Raw genomic sequence first — 18,857 nt, 5'->3', positions numbered from 1 at the left:
TTTAGGAAGTGCAGAATGCAGTATTTGTCATGGTGCTAGGAAGGATAGTTAAATATCACAATGGCGACTGAAGTGCTTACCTGTGGAACATCCTGAGAAAATTTGCAAGGTCATTTGGCATTTGCTGTTAAGACACGCATATGCCTGACAGAAAAAAGCAGCCTCACATGGGCTGTGTCTGCATGGGACATTTTCCTCATCAGGTACAAAGTCAAGAGAGTCGAAACCGAATTGCTTTAGCATCTGTCATGTTTCATCTGGGGCTAATACCGTTTTCCTTCTTTAATCCGCGCTTTATTTTACGAAAGACAACCTGACCTTCGACCGGGGGGAAGGGGCTTTTCGAAATGTCATTTGTTGGAAAAACAACTGTCCTTTATGTCTCTGTTCGAAGGTCCAGCTTCTTGTTTCTTCAAAGGACGCCTTTTGTGGCAGCGAGCTCAAACGCTTTTCTCTTTTGACTTTTGTGCTCCGCCAATCCATAGCCCCGGGCCCTGCAAACAGCCCAGAGCAAACAAAGCCGACCTGTCAGCCAGCAATGAAAGGAACATGCATTTCAATGCAAACCCACTGTTTACCTGATGAAAGAGGAAAGGGAAATCCCTACTAAAAGCAAAAGTTGGATGCAAAGACCTGACCACGCATTTCAAATGATTATACGTGAATAGTCCGAGTGAACTGTTGGAGAGGGGGGAAAAATAAACATTGGCTCCGGCCATCCTACAGATTTTCTTGGTCTCGCAACATAATTATGAGTGGAATATCTTCAACAGATGGTCAGTAAATAAATATGAGCTTGGCATAAATTTAAGTGATATATTTTCCTATATTTTTTCTTTCATATTTTAACATACATTAGCTCATTAATTTCTTCACATGGGTTTGTAAGACCCATTCGAATGTCTGTAAGCTGACCTTTAAATTAATTCCACACAGGATTTTCCTTTCAACCATAATTGTATGGAAATGTCCCATAACACAGGCCACAACACGTGAAAGAAGAAAGCAAACAGAAGGCCGACTGAGGGCGTTTCACCACATGTAGTACAGGGTGTTTTTCTGCGATGCTGGGGCCACTGACAAATGTTTAATTGTGATTAAATTCCAGTTAGAGCTAAAATTCAGTTGTTACTGTCTCCAGTCTATAATTTAAATAAGGGGGGGGCGGGTTAGGGGATTAATGCTGTGCAGCAACAAAAGCCAGATTTATGCACCTCTCTCCCTGCTCCCCAGTCCAGTGGACTGAAGTAGGAAAGCCTTTCTTCTGTCCAGACTGGTGTAGCTCCTTGAAAATTTTAATGCATGCTTTTTCCTCTGAGAGTAATTTGGGAGAATAAATGGCAAAGTCAAGCTAATGGTAGTCTTTCTGGCACAAAGACAATGTAGGCTTTGTGGTGATCTCTTGTAAGCAGCACATTATTTAATGTAATTTTTTAAATCTCGGATTTAGAATGGTTTTTTTCTGTGAGGTCTTTTTTTTTTTTTGGTCCAAGGCTGCTAGGAGAAAATAGTTCAGTTTTTAACCAGCCCTTGTTTTTTGGCATGTGGCAGCAATGAGGAGAATGCCAGGTCTCTCGCTGCAGACATTCTGGAACCAGCAGCTATTGAATAAGAGCAGAGTGCACCGTGATGGAGGGCATTTAAGTCATCACACATACTCAGGCTGGTACCAAGAGAGTACATTTCTGGGGTGAGCCGTGCCAGTGTGTTGGGATCTCTGCACCTCAACATCATTTATTTTGTGTATGTGATTTCTTAAGTTATATTTTACACACAAAGTTTAACTCAACATAACCAAGTTTTTTTTTTTACACAACTGTAATGCCAATATATTTTTAAAATTAAGTTCACGCAATGCTAATGCCTCAAAGATACAATGTCGCACGACACCTTAGCACTGCATCTTAAATTTGCAAGTTAAGAATATATAGCCTAAATAGATCCTAGATATAAATTCAGGAAAAAAATTACATCCTCGGACTATTAAAAGAAATAAAACATAAACTGCAAGAACAGATCCAGCTTCTTTTGGTAGACCAGAAACACATAACCTGTGAATGAATCCTCCATTGCTTTATCTCTTTGACCTCCTCAGGAAATCAGCTGAGTGTTACCCCATAGGGTTCAAGAGGAGAAACCTTTGTTTCTGACCTTACTGTTCCATGTCACACGTTTCCTCAGTCAAAACCTCCAGGGCCTTGGACAAGTGACAGTTTAACACTAAAGGGGAAATGGGTGGGTCTGCTTCTTTTTCCGCATGGGACGTTAGATCGCGTGCAAAGGTATGATCGAGTCGGGGGGAGTCGGACGACCACCCCAAAAACCCGGGGCCAAAAATGGCCAGCGAGAACAAGATGGGGAGGTGCGGTCGGTAGCTCTGAGGAGGTCTTGTCATGCCATTCATGCTTTTCCAGGAAGCTTCGCTTTCAGCACTGTTCGGACGGCGGATATAAATAACACGCAAAGGAGCACCGGGGCCACAGGCTCCAGGCCTGTCCCTCTATGCGCTCACTAAGTGTGCTCTCTTGGCAAGGCCATTGTCACATGGAATGATAAACAACAATGTCAGATGTTTCCGTGTTTTGGTGAGTGTAACTGATGACTCCATTTCCATTTTCTCCAGTAGGGTACAGTGGTCTTTTACATTCAACTCCAGCAATTAGTCAAATTAAGGCAATTAATGACTTGAGGGTTTCTCATGGGCAATGACTGTTAATTCTGGAGATTGACAAGAATTTAACCTCAGCTTCTGGTGAGGCAGTGACAATAATTGTGATCGAAAAGCACTTTTTGCGTAAGTGTGTGTGTGTGTATCTACAGTATGTGTGTGTGTGAGAGAGAGAGAGAGAGAGAGAGAGAGAATGTGTGTGAGTGTGTGTGTGTGTGTGAAAGGAATAATCTCACATACCACCATTTTGAATCAGAAAGCTCACAATTGTCTATTGAGGCAGAATGGGAGCGGTTTTAACCAATCACACTAGGAGATCATTACAAAGCCCAATTCAGTATCCAGTCTTGGAACTCAGGCCTCTGAGGAGTCCCCCAGCACCTGGGGATCTTTGCTAACTTCAGTCAGGCCTTTGGTTTTAAACAAGGGTGTCAAACTGAAGTCCTGGAGGGCTGCAATGGATGAGGTTTCTGTTCAATTTGAAAACGTGACAGTGTATGTGGACTCTTTGCCAATCAGTGTCTTAAATTAAGCACTTTAAATGCTAAAACACACCAAAACCAGCAGCTACTGTGGCCCTCCAGGACTTATGTCTGACAACTTTGGTTCAACGTAAGTTTACAGTTTTGAAGTGGGGATCTCTCACCAGGAACATTTCCCCATAACAATTTTAGATGAACAAGGGAGGCAACAAAGCACAGATCTGGTCCACTTGTCTAGACATGATATTTTTGTAGAAGTCTCAGAATCTGATCAGCCCCTTTGTTGGTGTTTATTGGTTTCCTGCAGATGGCCGAGGTGTGTGAAAAAAGGATATTGGTCTCTTAAAAGGCAGCTAATCTTTTTGTCTTTTAGGAGACACCGTACTGTGGGTTTTATTTGGAACCCAAGCAGATTTATATATGGCAATAGTAGTAGTGAAAAGGCATGGAATTTGTTAAATGATTTTTCCAGATCAGAATAAGACATGGGCATTTTGTCAAACAAGAGAAGTGGAAAAGTTCAGTTTTCTGTGTTCTCGGCAGATTTATGTGTGTAAATTCAGATCACTGTTTGCATAACCGCAGGAAGAACTCCTCCAAGTGTAAAATGGCTCTTGCAGGAAAGGAATCAATTGGCTGATGTTATTGCAAAGTATCCTGTATGTATTTTGGATATTTCAATGATTCTGAACTTAGTCACACCAAGTACAATGAAGGGTCCATGAATATTTCGATATATTTCTAAATGAAGCGCATATTGATACTGACAATATGACAATTTCACTAACATTGAACTACTGGATATATTGAATACAGCATAAATATAGTTTCACAAAAATCCAATTATAAATGAATAATGTAAATGCTACATTATGAATCCTAGTCCAAACCCAATACAATCTGGGTTTCGGTGGCAAATGTGAGGAACATTTTCTGGACATAGCTAGCTAGCTAGCTAACTAACTAACTAACTAGCGACAACCAGTTTGATAGTTTAAAGACTTTAATGTTAATCAAAATAACATGCCAGTTTGCTCACTGTTTCCTGTGAGTATCAAGAATAAATCATACAGTGTAATCCAAAGGCCTTTGCCAATAAAGTCAGTCTTCACATTTTGTTCTTTCGATCTTCACGCAGCTAATTTAAGCAAATGCTTAAAACGAAATTCAAGCCAGCTCATATCCATATAAACATAGCCTGTTTTTCTCTCACTAATTTAATAACATCAAAAGCATAGCCTTCCCACTCTTGAACACTAGAACAATAAAAAAACAAGAAACTAGGAGAATTTACCCATGAGATCAGATTTTACTTTCGCAACATCAAAAGACAATTGGCTCTGTGAAAATGATAGGCATGTACTCATTATTATTATTGCATTGCTATGGTCAGAATAAAAGAATCATATGTACCGTAATATATGACAAAGTACACCTTAACAAGATTGTATGATTGACTGAGCCAAAGTATTTTATAGGCCACCAGAGGGTGGGTGTGTTTTACCTCTGAGGATATTTAGAGGGTATGTTCCTTCAATATTCGATTATTTAGATACATTTCATCAATATATAAATATTGCTGGACTCTAGTACAATGTCCAGTTTTGATTGGGAAAATTGGTAGTAATGGTAGGCTCTCTCATATCGTTGGATTGCAACTGTTTTCCTGTTCTTTTTAGGCTGAGCACATTATTGAAATATCATTTATGTGTACAATTACAATACTTGCAAAAATTGTTGAGTTACTCACAACAAATCCAGTTGTTTACCCACTATAAAGCATAATTATGCTGCATGCCTACGCCATACTGTAGCGTTTAAAAAAACCCAAAAAAAACGCATGTAACCGCACAGTCAGTCATCCGCAAATTATTTCATTAGATGCAAAAAGCTCAAAGTGAAATAAGAATTTGGTCTAGAGGCTGCCTAACCCTTATGTGCACTGTAAAGCAGCACTGAGAGCTGGCCTATGGCTCTACCCTTTCTAGTTGGCAAAGCTTGCATAACATCAAGCAGCGCCTTTGGCTCTCCTCTCTGGCTTGCTTGGGTAATTAAATTCCTCTTCTACACTTACAGTATACGGAAGCCTGAAAGACGACACATTTGTTCAGGGCACTACTGTGTTTATGGGGGTGGGGGAGGGACAACTGGAGGAGCAGAGAATCCAAGAGGAACGGCGGGTATTTTCAGCACCGGAATTCCACAGGTTATTCCTGGAGACGTATATCGCAGAGCAGCGGCCGTCTTAAGATGGCGTCCCACCTGCCTCGAGGCCTCCAGTGTACTCAAACAACACTAAAGGTCACGTCGATATAGCAAAAAGGGAAAGTACAACTTTTCATTTTTTATTTGACTCGGCCTCAAAGGTTATGTCTTTTTGAGACCTACTGCACTGTGACACAAGATTCAGTAGCATTCAACATTTGTAGGTTGTAGAATATGACTACGGATACAAGAGGCGATGTTTTCAGTATTCAGACTACTTATTGTCTCAAATATTATTACTAATTAATGCAGACTACACAAAGACCAGCAATAAAACTTCACCTTGGCAGGCATCAAGACCTCAAAATTAACCCCAAATTTACAACAGCAACTGAACGTAGATTTTCACAGACTGTATCACCGAATTAGCAAGCCATGGTGTGTAAAGCCCAATGAGAGAGGACTTTTTTAAGCATCATCACTCGGACTATATTTGAAGATTCCCTTCCAATGTGCCTTTGGACCAAGGTTGTCTATAGATGTCCCAGAGCGGGATGGGTAACAGGATGTGATGGGGGGCTTAGTATGCAGCAGGAATTTGAGTACACGCTTCCACATGCTTGCGTGCGGGGGTGTAATCTTTCGTTTCGTACCGGCCGGCCAAGGAGTTATATTGGAGTCCCTCGAAACTCTCCCCCGCCCACGGCTGGCTTGGGCGGGCGCAATTCATGGAGATCCTAGCCTCTCACTGTTTGCTTTGCATGAGTTTGCAACACCCCAATTGTAATAATAATTTTTTTATGAGGCTGCATGCTGAACAGTTAACGAAACCAAACTTTTCCACCTGACTAGACTCATACCGTAGATTTGTTCCGGGTTAATACACATACGTAGGTGCATCTTGTGGCCTTACACAGTTGATACCGGACCGGCTGAAGTCTGAGGAAGGGCTATTGCCTCAGTGTGTAGTTCAACCCCTTGTCTAACTACAGGTTGTTTTTAAACCAGGGCCTCCTGGGTCCAGGGGAAAGAGAGGTCGCAATGGGGATCCAGGTAGGTTTCCCAGCCCTCCTGTTGTCCATGTCCTTACCTGCAGCTTTAGGTAATGGTGAGGTATCGACCCTGACAAAGTCCATGGTTTCGCTTATTTTGGTTGTTCTGCATTTTGGATATAAAGGCATTTTTTGTGTGCAGATATTATGCATTGGTCAGAAAGTGACCAAAATTATGATACCACAATATATGATTTTTGTCATATATGTGATCTTTCTTTGTGACTTTTTGTTGGTGGCTGTAATTGAGATGACAGCTGCTGGAAGTCTCCTCTGGTTGGTGGTAACTGGTGGCTCTGTTGCGTAGCAGTTAGGGAGCTGAAATTAGTGCTGCTGGTTCAAATCCATGTGGGTCGCTTATTCTGTGCTCTTGAGATAAGCACCAATTAAAAATGCCTCAGGATCCCCAGTTGTGTAAATAAAATATGGAGTCTTAAAAACTAGCTATGTACACTGTTTATGGTATCTTGAGAAAATAATGTGTGGTTCTCCTTTTTTGGTGTCTTTCACGGTTCCTTCCATCCATGGCCACAGTTTTGTGGTCACCACAAACATCATCTTTTTGTGTCATTATTTTTTTTTCTTCCGTCCAGCTTGCATCCAAATTATGCACTTCAGGAGTGCGATGGGTCCAAGCCGCACGCCCAAAACGTGGCCTGGTTTCGACATTTGCACACAACCTGCCACCTCAGCAGAATCACATGATACATGTTCCTTTGGATCAGTACAAAAAACATTACTGCAATAACAGGAAAGAAAAATATATGTGAAATACAAAACGACAATTTGTCTGCAAATGATGGGAAATGGGAGCGCGTCATTGGTCACGTCGAGGGGGGTGCTCATTAGCTCGTTAGTCCACGCGGAGCGTCGGGAGGAAGGAAGGTGCCCCGCTCTCCCATGCCCGTAGACCGCTATCCGTAGCTCCTCTCTATCAGTCTGGGACTTTACGTGGAATGAAAACCCGACCTCTGCACCCTGTCTTTTTAAATCACAGGGAAGACACACTCCACGGGGCTTTTCCCTACCAATTTCTCATTCCTCAAGAAAGCTGCAGTCTTCCCAAGCTCTCGTGTATTTTCCCTCCCACCGGCTCCACACCATTTGACAGGAGCAATCATGTGCTCACGCAGATTCTTCATGCTCTTTCTAATTCAAATGGTCTGGAACTCCTATCGCACGCTCCTTGTTGCCTTACGTCTTACGTAAGTTCGGCTGCTTGATTACATTTTCAGTGGTAGCTGTCTTCCTCGAAAAACAAATTTTTCTGACAGCCTTATTTGCAGCCCTCACAGTTGAGGACTGAGGCTGGAATGCCAGGATTCATCCTGACATAATGAGGAAATGATCGGTCATCCATGTGCATCACAATTCAGAATATAAACACTGATCTTTTGTGGGACCCATCTTACCTGGTCATATTATGATGATTGCATTGGCTTCCAGGCATTTTCAGGTTGTCTAAAGTGGCCAGTGGAAATGGTAGTTCGCACATGCTAGTGCTTTGACTTGACTTTTGATGGCACTGATTTTGATTTAGCAATTATGATGGACATCCCCTGTGACAAAGCATATACACCAAACTGAGGTGCACACCAGAACGAATGACAAAACCATTCCTGTTTTCGGTCATCATAAGATGGAAAGGGATATCCAGATACATGTTGTTGTGAAAACAACATTACTGCAAATCCCTGTGTTCCCTCAACAGCTTATTTTGCCCTTTGACCTTATCTGCAGTATCAATGTATGGCTGAGAGTATTATGTTTTGGGTACTTAGCTCTATGTCATTTTTGAATAATGACAGGTGCTCAAGCTTTCATTCATTTGCCAAAACACCACGCAAACATAAACTGTCATGATTCTCTCAGAGGGATATGGGAGTTATTTTTCACCCACCGCTTGTCATAATGAATAAGAGCCCCAGGAAATGACCGGGAGCTGATCTGAGATGGCGGTAATGCAATATATACCACCCACCCCCACCCCCACCCCCCCACCTCGCAGAATATACACATCTCATCACCGAAAAAAGAAAAAGCAGGCCACATCATTTTTATTGGATTTAATTGCTGGGCACGGGGAGGTGGCTGAGGGGCATGCTCCAGTTTCGGGGGGCCCGGGCCACAGTGTCACATTACTGCTCTCCACGCCCCCTTTTCTCCCCGTCCTCATCAATCTAGCACATTACCAGGTGGCTCCTGGGGATGCCAGAGCTGTCGGGCACAAGGAACACAGCTGGCTGGGATCGGGATGTCTGGAGAGGGTGGGGGGTGCGGCGCTGGTGTGGGGGTGGGGGTGCTAATTTTTCAGACGCAGGATCTATTGTCACTTTATTTAATGCACCAACAAGGGTTTCCAATGCATTCCAACTTTATTTTGGACGACCCGCCCAAATAGATTTGCCCCTACCCAAAAATATTTCTTTGTATTTAGTTTAGTTTTCGTATGTTGTACTTAATTTCTGTAAGTAACGCACACAAATCGCGACCCCGGTAGGCCTACGTGGAGTGTACGCACAGTGGTGCAGGGACCTAAATTTCCCATCGCTTCTTAATTTGACCCATCTTTTCCCTGAGCAGTATGCTCGCCAAAGAGCAGGTGTCACCATTGATTCGGAAAAAGTCTACTCGTATACCACACGCTCTTTCATTTAGAGTTAAAAAAAATGTATGTTGTTGCAAGTGCAAACACCCTGCCCCCCCCCCCCCCCCCCCCCCCCCAGCAACACCACTGCCCACTGGAAACAATTACCAGCTATGCTTTTGAAATTAAAATGCAGTGTCTGCCTCCACAGGACGTTCAATTAACAGTATCTCCAGCAAGGATGTAGACAAAAATGATTTCTGAGACCCTTGCTGTATTCATTTTACGCAGGCTCAGTGATTAAGTACTTACTGTTGAATGTCTCGAAGGCTAGCCAGAAGGAAATGGACTTGGCTTGACCATTTTTGCAGTATCAAAGAACTATACCGTGAAGACAATGATTCTAGCCAATAAAGAAAGGTCAGATATGAGTCATGATTTTTACTATACACCAGATAGAGGGAGTGGAGTGGAGTTTATGGAGAGGCCAAATTTTATAGCAGACTGGAATATGGGCAGGATTTGACTCTCCATCTCAAGTTATACAATCTAGGACAGGGAAAACCTCTACCGTATTGCATTATATATTATTATCACAAATAAAGTGGATTTTTATTTCTTTCTCTCTTTTCGATGTCCAAAAAAGCATCAATCAAGATCCTGCTTACAGTGTGTTTACAATGTGATATGTGCTCTTGTTGTCAATATTGTTGTTTCAGAAATTATTAAATATTGACAGTACTCTAAATGCTTTTTCTCCCCTTTTCTCTTTTTCAGGTCCTCCTGTAAGTACCTGAGAATTGCAGTTGGTGACAGAAGTGTGGTAAAGTGACAGCATCTTTGTGTGTGTGTGCACGTGTGTTTGTGCATGTGTACCTGCACATGCATGCTTTGTTTGAGTATTTGTGAGCTTTTGGTGGATTGCTTTTGCATGCATTGAAAAATCTTAGGAATTTTGATAGCACATCTGTTACAGGCTGAATTTAAAAACATCCTTTGTTAGAAATGGTAGTAACAGACTATTGGTAACTTTGATCATTTATTTTGAAACCTTGGGGGTGATGCAAGTGAGAAATTAATTCTCAGTGTTGTATTTTGATGTTACCCAAAAACAGCAGCACACATTATGAAAGTCAGATAGCACAGATGCACTGCATAGCAGAAGACATTTATACAGAACGTGACACCATGATCAGTTCTGCCAAAATCCCCCCCTCTCAAAAAAAAAAAATACGGAGTACGTCCACAGAGGACCTTAAAGAGGAGCTAAAAGCAGCAGGAAGCCAGGGGTCGAATATCCCTTCACCAGTGACACCGGGCGAACTTCCGTTTTCGTTTCGAGACGCCCCCGGTCTGTCAAGCTTCCACTCGACAACTGGAGAGCCCCGCAGGGGCGTAAAAAGTGCCGGGGATGGGACGCGCCTGCCCCTCCCTCCCTCCCTCCCCGCAGATTTTGGGACGGTGCCCAGAACCCCCAGTGATCCGCTGCCTCGTGGGGGCGACCTGGCTCGGCCGCTGTTCTTTTCGCGGGAATGACGCCCCCCTTGCGGGAACGATGCCCCCTGGAGGGCTAAAATTGGGAGCAGCTGCCAGAGCTGTGGCCCGTGCTAAGAGGGTGAAGGTCAGCGCCCCACTCCGGGCCGCGAATGTGATTAATTATCCGACAGCGGCCCGGGACAGCCGGAGCAGGAAGCAGGCTTGGGACGGGAGCAGAAACGGGTGCATGGCTCACCTGCATAGACCATCCCATGGCCCACAAATATGGATATGTACAAAACACTGTATGTACAAAAATGTGACTTTTTTTGGAACACCTTTATCCTTGGGTGAGGACGTTTGCACACCTATGGAGAAGACAAACACCCACCCAAAAACAAGTCTGAGTTTATTGCCTGAAAGTGGTAATGTTTCAACAGGCCTCCTTCACAGTCTTTCAGGCTGTTAGCTCATTTCTATGATGCAGTAACAGGCAAATTTAACTTGCCGGAGTGCTCCAGTGCAAGGATAGGCCCCATGGTCTGATACCCCAAAATTAGTTGTAGAATCACCCTGGGATGGGTGGGTTGCAGTCAGCCAGGATAACAGCATCTCATTGTGCACCAGAACCCCCCCCCCCCCCGTAAGGGTCACTCCATGCTTCAGAGGAGAGCACAAGGGTGGTCTGCGCTCTCACAAACTGACAAATAGAGGTTAAGATGAGAACTGCAGTGTGAGCATGACTGAGCATTACAAAGTGCCGAAAAGGCACTAAAAAAATAAGTGAAACCAGCCAGAAATTCAGTGTGTGCGAGTATTTCTGATTTCCATTTAGATAAAATTTAGTTCTAGTCACTAATTTTCTTTTTATGGGGGGAGTCAGTAGCTACATCCATCCATTACATATGAAATATTCTTTCAAGGTCAATATACCACTGTAAATATTACAACAGAAATCAGAAAATTCTGCTTCCCAATGTTGACTTTCTTAAATTGGTTTATTTCAACACCTGCTAACTGTCTGCATCCCGAAACCAAAGATGAATTGGCCAGCAGATCACGTTTCTTCTCATTTTTCTACCGGTTATTATTTTTGCTAAGGAGAGCCATGGTAAATGGTCATTAGTTCTTCCACATGTGCACATAATGCGCAACAGAGGTAATGGGAGATCTATTTTCAGAACATACGCATTATGCACCTCATTATTTAATCAAGATCAAGGGTTTATTTGCGATTAATCACACTTAAACTAAACACCGCTGTTTGGTTTTTGGTGGTTAGAAGCAATGAGATGACCCCTTTCACCATGATGGATGGCGCTGGTACGCCTCTTGCGCCGGGACGTTAAATGGACTGCGGACAGGTCCGTGAGCAGGGAAGAAGTGATTCGTATAAATTATTCCGTTCCCTTATTTACATAGGCAAGCTAAGACAGCCTAATTATGTGTGTAATTGCAACTGTAAAACTACATCAAATTGGCCCTTTCCTGTTCTCCTGAGACTGTGAGTCTAGCCTTTTTAAAGCATAATAGTGCATAATTCCTCCAAGGTCAAGTAGCAGGGTTTTGCCCCTTTCAGTCTGTCTGACTGACCTTTCTGTGAGTTTAACACGTCCCTCCAGTAAGAAGCCAGTAAGGAGGGGTACCTTTGAACTTCACCGTTTGCTAATTCCATGCCACTCTGAACTGGCAGGCAACCTAAAATACACATGCCTGCTTCACGGTCCAGTGTAATGAAGCAAAAGCTGTTTGTCTGCTCAGTGTCAGCACTGCAATGATCTTGCCATAGCTTGACCAGTATGGAGAAGATTGAACAAGGTAAATAAGCAAGGATTTAATTTCAGAAAAAGCCATTAAATTTTATTATTTATTCTTAAGATGCCCTTTTGAGTAATCAGTCATAAAAGAACATCTAATGGGGTCAAATTCACACCCCATTGCATGTTCTTTTGATTTCGTACTCAGCTAACCAATCAGAACAGAGCTCAACAGTATCGATAGCTGGCTCCGAGAGAGGAATCAAAACGCATCAGCGAGATCTCCCGCCCCTACTCCAAGGGAGGGGTCATAGAGGACGAAGTGGTCCACCCCTAGGGGGAACACTTCATTCATTCAGGGGCAGTCTGCCTAATGGGACCCAGATGCGTCGACCTGGGATCACCACTGTGTAATTCGGGTGAAGGGTATCATCCGTCCGTGGGGTCAGGACGGGGCCCTCTGACCCATCGAGACAGCCGAAGGTCAGGTAACCGTAGAAACCTGAAGACACCCAGCACAGTTTTTTCTCACTCAGCACCCGAGGGTGTGTCTGGCTATCTGGTCCCCCAGCATGCAGGTCATCTTTCAAAGGTTCCATGGAGCATGGCAGAGAAGGGGTTCATTAAAAGCATGTCATCAATTTGTTTCCCGTGAACTTAATACGGAAGCGTGATAACTTTGGTACATCTGATTTAGATCTGAATTTTTCTGTGGTCATATTTACCAGCTACAGTTATGCGTGTCATTCAGTTTAAAGAATTCCAGCGATGCAATCTGGCCACTGTGTATTTTTCACGAAATACAGCATAAGGATAAGACAGACCAGGGATTCAGTCAGCAATCTTGTGTTCCAAATAATTTTTAAATGATCAAAGTAACGCAGGATTAGGGGGAAAGCACGTTTATTCTTTTACTGCATAACATCCTTTGCCGGTTGTGGATTGCTGTGGGATTAATGACTTCCTTTTCGTGACTGTGGGCCAAGAATAGCCTACGCACTTGCATGGAAGAAAACTGCATAACTCCCTGCCACTTGGGTTTCAAAGGAGACTAAGTGTCAGACTTTCAATGCACTCATCCAAGTTCTACCCATGAGATTGTGGACAGACGTGGTCAGAGGTAGACTGCTTTGGAAAGGCTTTCAAGGGTTCCTGTTTAGGTTCCTGACCAGCAATTAGCATCAGGCTTTCAGAGCAGGTCATAAACAAAGACCCATTGATTCTATTTCTATGACCCTGTTTCACACTGAAAACGTTTGCTCACTTGTATAAATTAGGAAATTTGCCTCATGCCCTTTTCTGCTTGTAGCCAAACTTGTACGACATGGATTTCCTATCCTCTCTATTGTCATAATAGTAAAGCATTTTCTATCTAGACCTAATTTAAAAAAAAAAACAAAGACAAAGAGCCATTATATATCTGGTGCATAGTAAGTCACCAAAAGTCAGATATAACAGACATTTCTATGGTGCGCATCCCAGTAGGTCAAAAGAACCTAATTGTGGACAATTTCAGCACCATTTTTTATTAAATACTTATTTTTAAACTGCAGTGAAACCATAATATACTGTAAAATATTAGGATAGGTTTCCCAAACACTTATGGAAAATCAAGTAAATCTGTCTTTACTGACAGTGATGAAAAACAGAGGCGAAAACCCTGTTTATGTAACCACCACTTCCAAAATGTTTTATTAAAACCAGAATAGTAAAAGGGCTTCCTGTACACTGGTAAGAAGCATGGCACTTTATTTGTGATCACTTTTAAATTAATTTATGCTACTTAATTACTGAATGCATCGCAAGGATGGGGTGCAGTGCGTTGGGGTTTTTGTGCCAAATGCGGTTTTTTTCCTTTGTGTGCCTGTGTGTGTCAATGAAAGCCTGACCATAATAAAACTGGAATAAATGCCAATTTTTTTTACACAAGACGATTCATAAGACAGACAACCCTTTCCAGTGTTTATTACGGACGGGCTCTGCGTCAGCTTTCCGTGCGATGTGTTATATACGTTTTTTTTCTCCTTTTTGCTGTAAAGTTCACTCTCTCTATTTTCTGCCCGTTTCTCTCACCCTTTTTTTCAGGGCCCTCCTGGACGAGCTGGCTTTCCGGTAACTGTCCTGTAACGTGTGTCACGTCTGTTTCAGTGGTTTCCTTTCTGCCTCTCTCGGGCCTTTCTTACTGAGAAGCCGTGATTGCTTGTCTTGGCATCTGTAAGCCAGATTCACACCCATCTCATTTCTCAAAGGTGGTCAAATCAGCTTCTAATATGGATTAAAGAATTATAAAACAATATTTCCTGGCACATGATAATGTTTTCAGTAACAGGTTCAGTCTCATACAGACGTACAGGATTTGAATTGAAGACAGAACTACTGACTACCGGAATAACGGCTTCTTAGATGAAAATGACCTCTGAGGCACTAACAAAAGGACAGGGGAGATTCAGTTGACACAAAAACAACTGGGTAATTTTACCGTTTTAAATTTGAAATGGTACTGCAACAGATTATGTCAGACTCAAATTCTGCATCATGTTGTAAGGATACCTACCTATATATTAACAGGCATAATATTTTAGAAAATCAAAATGCCTTTGAATTGTCTGTTAAATATTGTAATTGGTCATATCTTTTAAGACATTTTTTATTATTTATATTCAGAACTGAACGCAGTGTTCAATTTGGCCATCTCCCTTGTCCTGTTGCTGTCTGGCTGTGCTTTCTGTTTACTCTCAACCTGATTCTAATGTTACTAACTGAGCACCATACCCAAGCTGCCCTGCATGGCAAGCGGGCCGGAGCACCCCCCCCCCCCACCCCAATCCGTGTACTTTGACCCAGCTGTCAATCACAGCTCGCAAGCTCATGGTTCTTGGCTGACTCTTTCCACCTGTGTGAAATTGCTCTTTTTTTTATCTGAGTTTAGCTGGCGGGTCATAGCCGGGATATAATCCTTGCCAAGGTTTACGATTGCGTTTTTAAGGGTACTGCACGGGGAAGCCAAATTTTTTTTTCTGAAAGGAGAAGAATGTGTTTTTGCAGGATAGACTTCTTTGTCAGATAAGAAATTATAGAAATTAGGTAGAGTAAGGTTTTTTTTTTAGTTTTTTTTTTTAACAAATCATATTCAGCTACCAATTGCTGCAGCTGTCAAGAGCATCTATGAGCATGTCCTGCGTTTTTATACACACTGTCATCGGTGTAGACCTAACACTGCCCCTGAACATGCTACATCCATGGAAATACAGTGGTTGCCGCCAATATATTCAAAAATCAGTAGGGCTTTAAAGCTGCACTAGCGACACAGGCCAGTTTCACTGCAGTCGGTTGAAAAGTGAGCCTGGACAAGCCGAATCTTATTACCCCTGTAAATACACCTGAGGGGGCTGGATAGCCCCAGTGCACGGGCATAAATCTCCCAGACTGGACAGAGCCCCGTACACTGAGGGCCAAGGTCGGGCGCTGACAAATTTTAGAGCGTCAAAGCCCCCGTAACTGAGCGCCAGGCTGTAGCGTCAACGTCTGCAGAGAAAGGGAACTCAAAACAGAGCCACGGAATTCCGTTTTTTTTTCTTCCTTTCTTTTTTTTTTGTGGTGCAAGGCTCAACAAAAGAGGTATTAAAGGAGACACATAGTGTGGCAAAGCACCTGGAATGATCAGGTTTCCGTCTGAGATCTCCCGGAATGTTCCGGAGCACAATAACAGACCTGGCCGGCACACTACGCGGGCTAGAGGGCACTGTGGGGGCGACGGGGCAGACGTTGGGGAACGGTTTTGCTGAGGTGTGGGGGACAACTCAGTGACAGTTTGAACTTCCTGGTATCATCAGTAGCACTATACCATAGTAGAGCAGCACGAAGGGCAATATATCTATATGTGTGACTATAAACCTATGACGGCTTGGATGGGATCAGCACCTTGGACAGGGCTTATCAGTGATGTTCTTTGAGCGTTGTTCCAGGAGGCCAGAGTGATGTGTTAGGAAGGTCAGATGTGTTAGTGTTCTGGCCATATCCTGGGCCAGAAGCAAGTGGAAATCTCACATTTTAGACCCCCTGCTGTGGTGACATCATTTCCCCAAGGAAAAATGGACAGATGAATAATCTCACTAGTGCTAGGGTCAAAATGACATTGATTTAGCTAGACCAGCCCTTGACCCGTCCAGTGTTAGTGCACGGATACTTCAAACTCACTGCTTAAGATAATCTCTCTTGGCATTTCCGAAACAACAGATTTTAAATACATCCTGGGCCTGCAGGCAGCACAGCCAACTGCGTTCTGTGCACTGGACCTGGCCCTCCTCCTTCTCTTCCTCTTAAGTTTTAAGCCTGGACAGTCCTCTGCAGACTCCTTAATGGGTCACGTTTTAGTAGATGTGTCACCTTGACTTATGGGTCTGGCCTGAGCCCCCAAAAGCCCCGCCCCCTCAGTGTCGTCTCCGCGGCGCGGAGTGAGCCGTCAAAAGAGCTGTCATCGGCAGCCCGCTCCGGCGCTCTGACGCGGCGGGTTGTGAGATCGCCAGACTCCACGGCGAGGTACGAGGGACTTTTAAAAAAAAAGTGTGGAGGAGGAATGAACGCCTCCGTACGGCAAGTCTTTTCAACACCGCAGGAGTTTATGGCTTTCTTGAACAGTGAGAAACTGCTAAGAACTCACCGTGTGGGGGTGTGGGGGCCTGTGGGCCCGTACAGGGATCTAGAGTGAAATTTTATTTACATTGTGGATTGTTTCTGGCATGTGTAGATAGCGAAGCTTTCATCAAGTTCCTCCCCGTTCGTCTTCGGTGTCATGCATTCTCTAAACGAGGAAGGCATATTCATGCAAAGTCATTTTTAGCTCCTTTCCCAAGGTCACCCAGAGTGCTGGGGTAGAAGGCCTCTACCCTAATGTTTGCTTTGACACCGGTAGGACAGGACAAGGACAGGACAAGGACAAGGACAAGGAATGGTTGGGAGAGAAATTATAACTCAGGGAATGTGTCTGGTCGAGCATACACACTTATAGAATAAATAATTACAAATATATGAATCAGTACTGTAGAGGTATAGATAACATGTGCTCAAAATAACCAACTAAAACCTTTTCAAGGCTTCTTTTTAAGGTAACTACTGACTTTTCCAAAAAATTCAAATGGATAAATTGAATTCTTAACACAAATTTTAAATGCAGGTTAAAATGTAATTAAACTTCACTACTTTCTAATTAATACTCCTTAGGTATTCTTTACCGGTATGCAATCTGCTCTAGTGCTTGTGCTATAGGCAAATAATTTCACAGGTATGCCAGGGGAATTGGAATTGCTGCCTTGCATTCACAGTGGGTTCACAATAATCCTTTCTGGAGCTCACTGTATGACTACAACTTAATTCTTCCTTGCACCCTCTCTCAAGGTCTTGTGTAGATGGTAGTCAGCCTTGAGATGCCCAAGCTTTTTAGCATGTCTGCATTGGCAGTATTTAAACCAATCATGTGAAATGCTTGGGAATCCCTAGTTGGCCGTAGTTAGTTTGGAAATAGTCACCTGATGGTCAGCTTAACTTTACTGACTTTGGCCAGACCAACCATCATCTGTGCCAAAAAATACATAAAGAAAAAAAGTATGAATCACTACTAAAGTAGTTCCAAAGCTCAGATTTATTTGGGCGAAATGATATGGGGAATGTTTATACAAAGAAAACAAGTGCAGTTTATGTTTGTAAAGTTAAGCTGATTGTATTAACCTAGTAGTAGAAGTAAATCCTAAAAAATATTGTTTACTACCCTCCTTTTGACTTTACTGTACATTGATCAATAGGGTGACAAAGGAACAATGGGGATTCCTGGAAGAATGGTGAGTGAATTGGGAATGTGCACACAAAGAAAACCTAGTGTGTAGAAAAAGTAGATCTAATAGTGGGTTAATATTGTAATATTTTCGAGGCATGTTATGATTGTAACCAGTAATAATTACGGTCAGATTTCAAATCTTTGACTGACCCACCAATCAAAAAGAACAGGGCAATTCAGCCCAAGCTGTAAGAAGGAAAGATTTTCAACATATGCCCATATACAGGGGACTGTTGGGTTGGTCAAAGTTGTAACTTTCATTGTATATCCAAACAGTTGTGGTGCTCTTTGGCTGTAACTTTGAGTAACACAGTTAAGCAGGTTTTGCTTTTTAAATATTTTTGATAACAAATATGAATTTGGCACTCACTTACAGAAATATAAATTGTTCCACGAGAAGAAGACAACATTTTCTTGGGTACATTTCTCAAAGTTAATGACAAATCACACTATAGTTGAACTGATTCTAAAAATGCTTATTTAATACTGAATTTTTGGCAGTATTCTGTCTGGATAAAGCTGTTTTATTTATTGCTGTGTTATCAGTGAATATATTAAAATGCTCAATTCTGTTGAGGATGAAAAAGACCGTAGTCCACAATATGTTTTCTTGTTTCAAATCTGGGAATTTGTTCACTGTTTGGCCTCTTGTGATTCTATGAGAACTAAAGTGTGAAACTGTGTCTGAGGTATTAAATTTACTTCAGAAATCATATTGTCCTCTAAATACCCAGAAGAGAGAGGTTAATGGCTGCTTTACTGCTTTTTGGAGTGAAAGCCCTGGACCTCAACCAAAAAAA

The 18,857-nt window shown here is 42.7% G+C and overlaps 1 protein-coding gene across 17 annotated transcripts in view; it reads left to right on the top strand.

Annotated features, from left to right (window-relative positions):
- col13a1 (collagen, type XIII, alpha 1) overlaps nucleotides 1-18,857 on the top strand; it is a 101,029-nt gene that overhangs the window by 36,074 nt on the left and 46,098 nt on the right. For 14 of the 17 annotated variants that reach the window (XM_035400393.1, XM_035400383.1, XM_035400382.1 and 11 more), the window contains exons 3-5: nucleotides 9,772-9,779; nucleotides 14,313-14,339; nucleotides 18,026-18,061. In XM_035400393.1, coding sequence (XP_035256284.1) covers nucleotides 9,772-9,779; nucleotides 14,313-14,339; nucleotides 18,026-18,061 — 71 coding nt within the window. The remainder of the gene's footprint in view (nucleotides 1-9,771; nucleotides 9,780-14,312; nucleotides 14,340-18,025; nucleotides 18,062-18,857) is intronic. The other 3 variants (XM_035400387.1, XM_035400390.1, XM_035400394.1) reach the window with 3 other exon arrangements.

The sequence above is a fragment of the Anguilla anguilla genome, chromosome 18 (genome assembly GCF_013347855.1).
Source record: "Anguilla anguilla isolate fAngAng1 chromosome 18, fAngAng1.pri, whole genome shotgun sequence".
In the NCBI taxonomy this organism is placed as follows: domain Eukaryota; kingdom Metazoa; phylum Chordata; class Actinopteri; order Anguilliformes; family Anguillidae; genus Anguilla; species Anguilla anguilla.
This window is presented reverse-complemented; position numbering and strand designations above follow the sequence as displayed.